At 27.4% G+C, this 10565-nt stretch overlaps 1 protein-coding gene across 1 annotated transcript in view; it reads right to left on the reverse strand.

Moving 5' to 3' along the window:
* LOC108910199 (ras-interacting protein RIP3-like) overlaps positions 1–10164 on the reverse strand; it is an 85815-nt gene extending 75651 nt beyond the window's left edge. Inside the window, exon 1 of the mRNA XM_018714741.1 lies at positions 10036–10164. Coding sequence (XP_018570257.1) covers positions 10036–10053 — 18 coding nt within the window. The 5' untranslated portion in view covers positions 10054–10164. The remainder of the gene's footprint in view (positions 1–10035) is intronic.
* Between the last annotated feature and the right edge of the window lie 401 nt (positions 10165–10565).

The following is a 10565-nucleotide window of genomic DNA, read 5'->3' on the forward strand; positions in this document are numbered from 1 at the left end:
CCCCAATTTTATATATATATATATATATATATATATATATCCCTGGAAATATGCACAATAAAATGTGAAAATGCAGCTAGAATCTTTTACCTGAAATGGAAATGCAGTTAGCATGGAAAGGAAGTTGCTTTGAAAAGTGAATATAGAAAAGTTCTCTTCATAGGTTTAGTTAAATAGAACATGGATCTAAAAATGCATCACTGGCGAATGGATAACGAATTCTTTACAAAGAATTGCAATCTGCAGTTACTACCAAAGAAAGACAATGTAACTCTTCATTTTCTAACTAATTAGTGAATTTTGAATATGAAATAGAGAACGTTGTAATTATTTTGGCTTTACTTTGACATACTCGCTGAAACATTTGTTTCAGCCGCGGATTATCAAGGCATCTTGGATCGAGCGTGAAACAGCAACAAGTTTTGCCACCAACTGATACCTAAGTAATTTCACTGAAACTGTGCCGTACAAATTGCAACTTGCACCATGAAACTTATGTGTCGGTACATGTATCGTCACATATAATCTTGAGTATGACCTATTTATTATGAATAAAAACGACAAGATCTGAAAACAACTTAAAAGATTTCTAGGAATGGCTTGATTTTGTTTTCCGTTTGAGGTAGTTATAGAACTGTTTACGGAATTACAGGTACAATTTTTTACCGTAGGACAAAAAACGAGTATGGAATTTTATACTAATTGAATATTTGTTTACTCTTCCAGTCTTTAAGTATGAGTAATTCTCAGTGTTAACCAGAAAATAGTTAGTGTTTTAAAAATCTGTTTTGTTCAGAACATGCTCAATATTCAGCAGAATAATTGCTTTGCGTTTATAAAGATACTTAAATTAATTATTTTTAAGAAATTCTCGGAACAGGTGTGCCCACTATCTTCACCACTGGAAAACTTATCATGATATAATATATAATAAAATCCAATTCATTGTAATGTAATTACAAAGGCAGTACAAAGCAGTTTATAAACATAGGTTGTTATAATTCTGAGTCATTTTCGTTCTCTCTTAGACTAATTATTTGTGGTGTTAGTATTCTTGTCACCATTTTGACATATATTATTTTTAGTTCAACAGTCCACCAAAATTGAAACCAATCTCGATTGTTTTAAGACAAGACTTATATTCATAACCAAATAATTTATTTGATTACAAATTAAAAATGAAAATAGCTATGATGAGTTAGTTTTAATCATAAATTGGAAGTACACATAGAATGTGTATTTGTTATTGATTCGAATTGAAAGTTGTGCATCTACAACATCGTATTTAACTTTAATGAAAACACGTAGATAAAAACAAAAACTAGGTATACCATTTCAATATGGAACTTAAATACCAGATACGTATTTGTAATTGCTTAAACTACACCTTTTCAGTCATTATATTAAACAATTCTCTTTTTATCACAGTTCCCTAATTTGATTTAAGATATCATAATGAATTGCATTTTGTGGCGGAATCTTAATGTACCTAAATATAGACCATAATTATTATTAAACATGGGTCCCACATTTAAGAAAGAAATAGTGTATTCGTGGTTTTCACATAATTTAAATAGTGCGATTTAAAAAATACCATATACATTATTGTCATTTAGATACTGTCAAAATTGTAGTGAAATAATATAGTTAACAGTTTTATGTAAATAAAAACCTTGACCTTTCTTATCATTAATTTTTAGTGGAACTTTAATTACTACCTTGATATAGCTTTAGTGAGTAAATTATGGATTAAGTACTATATTAGGATCAAGGCAAAAATGCTTTTAAACACTTAATTAGTTATATGATTTGGACTGAGATAGGCAAGTTCTGTTAATAGCAAACAAGTGCATGAATGATAGGTACTGCTATTTTCTTCTATATAGGTACTGATTCTTGTCTAATGAAAATGCGTACATATAACCATTTTCCAGATCGCTGATTTTTCGTTTAATTAAACAAATATAATTACTGGTAAAATGACTATGACTTCCGCAATATATTTTTGCACTTTCAATATTTCCTGTTTTTACTGATCAACAGTAAAATTTTGAAATTTTAATCGGTGTTTTCGATTCTGTTGTAATCATTACAATAGATATTGGCACAAACGCAAAAAGTTGTACAGTTTTTAAATTTCTCATTTTTATAACTTTGTTGTTATAATTTGTATTATTTTATATATTAATCAAAACCGAATATTAGTTTTTATATAGTAATTACAAATTATTTAATACTTTTATTACGTAAGTGTATGTTACAAATAATAATACTAACTTAGAAATTATTATGATGGGTTGTAGGTGTCCATTTGAAAATGAGGCAGGATTTGTTATAAGGGACGTACTCTTTAAATCATTTTATGCTAGGTTTTAATCAACCTCTGGTTCTCGAGGTACCTATAGGGGTGTTGAAATTAAAAAATGTATCTTACATTCTTTTTCAGATACCTGATTCTGTTTTACGTAGATTGATGAAACTTTTTAAGTAATTAAAGGAAAAAATTCCCTGATGTGGATGACAAATATGTCAACCCAGTGAAGATAGAACCACAGTTACTGAAAACCCTGGAGTTTATATGCCGAGTTTTTTTTTTGATTCATAATTGTATTTAAAAAAATGTCTTCCATTTCTCTCACTTTCGGGTTATAATAACTTTAAATTTAAAATTAGTTTACCTCATATTTGATTAAATCGAAAATAACTCAAAAACTATTCATTCTATGAACAAAACCTACAATATATTTGTATCAAATGCAATTTTAAACAAATTGTAATCATTAAATATCAAAAACTTGCAGTAGCAATTTAATTAATCTGAGAAACGAAATGAGGACACGTTTAACAAAGAACTGAACATGTTTAAGTCAATATTTTTTTTCCTTTTCATATTTACACTTTTTTTGGACACAAATTTTAGGTATACGTATAAGTACTTTTAATTTATTCATCTGTAATTTGTTTTAATTTAGAGGAAGATTAAAAATGATTTGTCTTCTTATAAAATAAGAAATCTCGTTTTATTGAAAGACAATTAGGAAGCAAATACTCTTAACAAATTTCTAAAAAATTGAGTGAGTTAGAAATTCTCGGGTTTTCAATAATAGTGCCTCCTTGTACCTCCGCAACTGGTTTTCTGGACGTTTATATTTAATTAATTAAAGCGTTAGCCCAAGTTTGATCAGTCTACATAAAATATATTCAGAGATATATGAAACAATATAATATAGTTTATTTTTAATTTCAATTCTCTGTGGTTTGAAAATCAGTGGCTTTAAACTTCTGGTTAAGACTTTTTGACACAAAGTAATCCAAGAAACGAGCTGTCAAAGTTGTGTTGCCGAATTTAAAATACACCCTGTATAGATATACTACTTATAAAGCACATAACTGAAAACTTAACAATTTATCTCTGTGTTTTACATCAAATCGACAATTTGATCAATCTATTTGACGTAAGGGGCTATTTATATAAAATTTCTTTTCCTTTTTAGTATGGGAAAAATATATAATTACCTAAGTAGAAAAAAGTTGTTCAAAATGGCGTCCCTGTATCTTCTCTTACATCCTCTTAGGCTTTCAAGAACAAATATATATTTGTTAAATATTTTTTCCCCAATTTTATTGAGGAAAATGGCCCCTTATTCATAAATTATTGTAGTATTATTACACTGTATATACAAGGAATTTCTTCCTAGTTTATTTCTTAGATATTCAAACTTCCAAAATAAATCACATTAAGAATACTGCGTTTAGAAATGCAAACATGATATTAATGCAATGAAAGACCAAAATATTTGTATCATGTCAACATGATTTTATTATTTCATGTTAATATACCTATATTACTATACATTGATATTAGTATTATTTTTTAATAATATTTATTAATAAATCATTTTTGATTAGATATATTTAAATGAACACATAGTTACTTATTATATTAATGAGGCCTACCGAAATTAAACAAAATATTTGTGATTAATTTTGCCAGAAAATAAGGAAAACCTTCAAATTATTAGGCTAATGCAACAGTTTGAAATACCACTAGAGTATATGACCTGGAACGACTGGATACATACATTTAAATATCTGTATATGTAGTTGCTTGTTCATTCGAAACAAAAGTGAATATACTCTGTAAATGAAGAGAAATCTTTGCTCGCAGCGGTGTCTTTAAGCATAGAAAAGTCTGCGAAACCTTGTGAGAATAAACTGCGATACAGTTGCATAAAAATAACTGGATAATAAGTCAATTATAGAAAACATGACGTTTTCTATCTTATTTTTGCAAACAATATAATTCATAGTTGAAAGTAACTAACAGAAATCTGTTCTTTGTTCTCAAATGTATATTCATTGTTAGAAGGGAAGACGTTTCTTCCACTTTCTATGATATAAATTTATATGCCATCTATTTAATATAAACTCCCCGATTTCATTAAATGGCTTCAATGTGTCGACATCAAAGGGAAATGTAAAAAATATTAATTACTTTTTTAAACTTTCAGAATGAACAGTTATTAGATATAAATGTGTAATGCGAGCGTAATAAAGTTACTATTTTTATTTTCATCATTATAAATATAAACAGAGTAAAGTTTAATTTTGTGCACTTACAGATTTACAGATGACATTAATATAAAAAAATATTTACAAAATTAAATGTTGGGTTAGTATTGGATTTATACAGGGTGTTCGCAAATTTCACCGACAACGTTTGACTGCATATTCACGACGATAAATAAATACGATCTACGAAAAAAAAAGTTAAATAAAAAATGTTTGATATTTAAGTTACAAACCTTCAATGTTGTCAAAAAATAAAATTAATTTAATTAATAGCTTCATAACCCTTTTACCGATCGCGTTAAAATTTGGCACATTTATTTGGACTATTATGGCGTATCATTTCTTAAAGCTTTTGGTAAATCGATATACTGGGTGATAATTTTTTCCGGTTAACTCTCCCTTTTAGCGATTAAAACTTTTACAGTAGTCGTATTTTTTTAAAATGGACAGCAACATTGAAAACGTCGTTTTATATATAAAAGAAATCTCTCTTGAGAAAATCGCCTACAGAAAGCCATTCTTGAGAAAAATGGCATTATTTGCAGGTCTGCATGTTTCGATTTGCGTAGCAGTGTCACGCATTTAAAACTTTAAGTTCAGTAGGCGATGAAAACAAGATGTTGATTGCTCTGGCTATAAGGTAATGTCATTATTGTTGTGTTTCTTTAGAATTCTCATCACTCCACAATGGCGATTTTCTCAAGAGACATTTTTTTTTTTTAATTAAACGACCTTTTCAATGTTGCTGTCCGTTTTAAAAAAATACGGTCCTCAAAGTTTTGACCGCTAAATGCCATGATATGCCATAATAGTTAAAAAAATGTGCCAAATTTTAACGCGATAGGTAAAAGGGTTATGAAACTATTAATTAAATTAATTTCATTTTTTGACAGCTTTGAAGGCTTGTAACTCAAATATCAAACATTTTTTATTTAACTTTTTTTTCGTAGATCGTATTTATTTATTGTCGTGAATATGCAGTCAAACGTTGTCGGTGAAATTTGCGGACACCCTGTATATAAGTTTTAAAATATTTGCATAAATTTAAAATTTTAATGCGACTTTTAATTAATTTTAGTTCAGAGGTCTATCGTTCCTTCAAAAATTGTGGTTTTTGGAAATGATGTACCTAAAACTTTATTTTAATAAACCATTTTTGACGCCGTGTATCTCAAAAACAGAAAACAATAGGCCTATCGTCCATAAAAAGAATATTAATTTTTTATTTTCTATTAATCTCTACTATGACACTTTCAAAAACACTCTGTATGAGAAAATATCATAATGTTATTTAGAAAAGTGATTTAGAATAAAATTTTATAGCCATCTACCAATTTTGGAATTGAACAGAAATTAATTACCAATTGTTAACGAGCAAGTTTGCTAAGTTTTATTAGTTATACGAAAATTATTACTAATATTTATTAGTTTTACGAAAATATATAATCCACATAATATTTCTTAAAGAAATATTAATATTTTATTAAAGCAAATTTGAATTGATTTATCAATTTTCTCCAATCGCAATCAAAACTGATATGTGGCCACAAAATTTGAACATTTAAATAATTTTCCTTATTAAAATTTTGTTACATCTTTCTATACGAATGAGGTCACTGTTATTCCATGGTTTTTAATTTTTTTTTTATTACCAGTCTGATCTCAAAAGACGAACTACATTTGATAATTCTTGAGTTTCCTCCGATGCTGATTGTTAATATCGATATTGATTTCTTAATTTTTTTGGGTATTTATCTCGGTTGACCCGCTTATAAATCATTTATAAAACGGTGGTATAAAAAACTCCGTTAACAGAAAATTAAATGAGAAGGGTTCTACAATGATTTTTGAATGGAATTTAAATTATTATTATTTGTTCAATGAAAACGCAACTGTTTTATTTAGAGATGTAGCAAGTTAGCAAGTATGTAATATTATCTCAAGGACATCTTTATACCTTTTTTTGTGCCAGGTGTTCGATTTTGCACATAATTTTCTTAGTTTAAACAACTTCAGTTCTTTTGATTAAATCTTTTATAGAAGGTCATACCTTTTAAGATTATTAAGAAACAAATTCGTTCCTTCTTTGGAAATCGTTGTTCAAAAAATTCACCAAATATCTATTTGTCAAGAGTCAATGTGAGTTCCAAGAAATAAAAAAAATTGATAGTTCTTAGAGGTTACTGACTGGCTAGAAAATAGTTTATTTGTGTTACATGGTTATCTAAGCGTAACGAAATATAAAGTTCTTATGAAATAAAAACTAAGTAAGTACATAAGAAAACATGTAAGAGAAATTAACAACCGGGCACGCCTTGAAGACATCAAGAAGTGAATTTAAAATCGTTATGAAATGAAGCTAAATTTAAAAATAATGAATGTTAATAAAATGAAGATGTTCTCAAATGAGGATATTAATAATTTTTTTTTTTCCATTAAGAACTTCATGGTGTAAATGATTTTATTTTTGTGAGGCCTCAGGAGCTTTAATTTATATTATACCATATAGTTATTTTCTTAAACAATCAACTTATCTATAATTCATCGCCTCCATCGCAATTACAATACTTATATTAATGTGCAATGTAATTTTTGGTGGAAAAAAACAAGAATTGTTTGTTTAAGCTCATGTTAATACTGGTTCAAACATCAGTGGAAAAGTAAATACCAAACATCAAGGATAAAGCAGAGGAAATGCACTTTCATTGACAGTGTTTACAGCTAGTTGCTCAACATATGTAATCCTTATACAGAATTAGAATTACGTATTATGCAATAACTCAACAAATGTTTTAATGTGCTTCTATAAATCGTTTTATATGAAAAATATATTAGAAATTATAATATACAGTGTGGAAATAGGCTGAAGTGTACTTAGTGTTTGAGAAAAAATAAAGCATTAATAATAATTCTATTTTTTTTTGGGGCAATACCTATATAAATTAAATACACGCACAAAAACTCTTAAAAATGTCTTAATATGTGGGACAATTGTACCATCTAAATGCCTATTAAATGGTTTTCAGTTGATTAAAAATAATAAACCAGAAAGATACTTTTAAATACAAGGTGTTTTGGAAATACATAAACAAAATTTAGGTTATATAAATATATATAATATAGATTCCTAGGAAGCTTTAATTCTATAGGTTTTTATAATTAATTACTTAACCTCTTTTTCAATAGTTTTTAAGTTTGATATAATTATTATACACAAGGAAATATATTTAGGTACGAGAAAAATGAAGAAAATTGTTAGCTCTAAAGCTGCATCTTAAATTGCGATGATTAATTTATAAAAATTCCGGATTATGAAAATAACAATGTACGGAAAATGTCTAGCAAAATATTATTCCAAAACTTAAATAATAATATCTCTACTCTTCATTCTAATTACGAGAATTAGCCCATAAGTCGGAGACTTGTGCGGGAGAGGAGGCGGCATATTATTATTAGGCAGGCCGCATTTGCGCCCAGGAACGACTTATGTTGGTAAGCCCTAACCACCATTCAGTGCAGGAATGAGGGAAACGTAGAAAACCTCATTAATTAGGGGGGTGGTCAAATGGCAACCGGTGTCAATCTCTCACTTTGAGCCAAGGCAACATTCTTCCACCCCACCACAGAGGGTGCCAATCCTCCGTACAAGCATGGCTAATCTACGGTCTACCGGACGCGGGAATCGAACCCGGGCAGAAATTTGCACACGATTAAAGGACTGACGCCTTAAACCGTGCGGCTATCGACCGACATAATACTTATAAATACTTAGTTTTTTCTTTGAAACAATTAATGTTATCGTATTGAAATAAGAGATAGTTTTTAATAATATTTATTATCGAACTGTTTAACTTTTTGGAAAATTACATATAAAATAGTTATAACAAAATTCTTTATCAATAAGGCCCAGAACTTTTACGATTTCAGAATTTTGATATTTTTTTATGTGATATATATTATTTATTTATATTATTATTTATGTATGAAATTTGAAAAAATTGCTTAATTAGGATTATTAACTACCTACACTAACAATACCTAAGTGTTCTAAAAATTCTAAAAATTGTCCCACTACTTTTTTAAATATAAACACAAAATTTTCGCAGATATTTGTAAATTACCCTATATTTCAATTATATTTCAAATTAAATTAACTATTATGGGCCAACTGCACATGCATAACTCAAAGTTTAGGCTGAGCTTAAATTGTAAATTAATAATTCTTTGCTGCATTCCATAAATATTTAAACATTAATTTAGAATTTAAGAAATTTTTTTAAATTTTTTGATACATTTTCCTACACTTCAGAGTATTTAGAATACTTGTGAAAAATAGTTTGCAGTTTAAATATAATTTAATATTATTTAAATAATAATAGTGCAGTCCATCTTTCTAATTTGTATAATAGCTGTATAGTAATTTGAATGTTTTTCACTATGAGTTTTAAGAAAATGTGGAATTTACTCCGATGTACATCAAAGCAATATAAACGTCATCTTGCATTTATTTTGGTTGCTTGTATATTTTAGCTCATAGGTAAATAATTTTATTTACTTCAAATTTACAAAGAATGTTTAAATATTTGAAGAAACAGTTTAAAAGCTATTCAATTATTGTGAAATAGTTACAAAAAAATCTATATCTAATTTTAGAATGGCAAAATGACATTCAAGTATAAAACAAAATAGTAATAATATTTCTATCACTAACGTTTACAAGATAAAAATAAGTAATTATATAGGAGCATTGAATATGTTTATCGATTATTAAATAAAATATATTTTTAAATATATATTTTTTATATATATATATTTTTAATTATTTGAATTAATTTAATTTATAAAATTTATTTTAATGAATTAAGTGAAATGTTGAGTTTATGTACCTGGCAATTTTAAAGCTCTCCTAATATTTATTTTAAGAAAATTCTGTAAAACAGCAATACGAAAGTAAATAATAGTTCCATTTTTTCGACTATATATTTCTTATTTATTAGTTCTTATATTATGTATTACTTTACTTTAAATGTTTTAAGACTTTAAGAAGAACTAATTTAAAGTAAGGTTATATTTCTGTCTTACACAATTTTATATCAGGTAATTATTTTTACTATACTTTGATGATTTTTTAAATGAAATTGATGGGTAAAAAATCAGTAAAATTTGCTCCCTACATAGATTATTAAAAAAAATTGCATAGATCATTACAATATAGGTACTTGATGCAAAATGTAGAAACAAATGAAATTTTGTTTTTTTTTTTTGAAAAATTAAAATATTTTAAAAAGCCTTTTTTAAAACTAATAATGTTTGGATAATTATATTAATTTTTTTTAAATAATCTCAAAAAAATGAAATAAGTACTGTCTTAAAAAAGAAAAAAAGTGAAAATCTTAAATTAGAAACGTAATATTTTCAACTAAGGTATTCGATGTAATCGTGTAGGCAAAGGGTAAGACTTACTGTAGTAAGGAGTCGCATCTTGGCTTGTGTCCTAAATCCAAACTGCACTAACACGAAAAAATACCGTCACGTAAATCAGGCTCAATTAAAGCACTACCAGTATAGTTTTAACAATGTATAACAGTGAGAGTAACAACGAATGTCTTCAGGTGAAGTGCAGTACGTCTCTTTATAACCTACGTTCTCTTGAATGGGGGTAAACAATCCGTTTATGCAGACGAAGAAAATGACTAACGCACTGCCGTACTATTTGTTAATTATTTTGTCATATTTTTGATCGGATGGATTGTGAATACCAAATTATTTTCTATTGTTTACAAATTGTTGCACTATGAAAATTTTCGAGACACTAGAATTGACTAGAAAACTGAGTTAAATATATTAAGTGTAAAATGAATTGTATAGTCTTAATTCTGTCTTGAGTTGGTACGTAGAATAATTTTTTTTTTGAGCAATAAAAATGCGGTACCTACCCAGAAATATTTCAGCTGGTAGTTTAGATATCAATTATGTTAAAATAAAAAAGGATA

This window comes from Anoplophora glabripennis, unplaced genomic scaffold (genome assembly GCF_000390285.2).
Source record: "Anoplophora glabripennis isolate ALB-LARVAE unplaced genomic scaffold, Agla_2.0 scaffold322, whole genome shotgun sequence".
NCBI lineage: Eukaryota > Metazoa > Arthropoda > Insecta > Coleoptera > Cerambycidae > Anoplophora > Anoplophora glabripennis.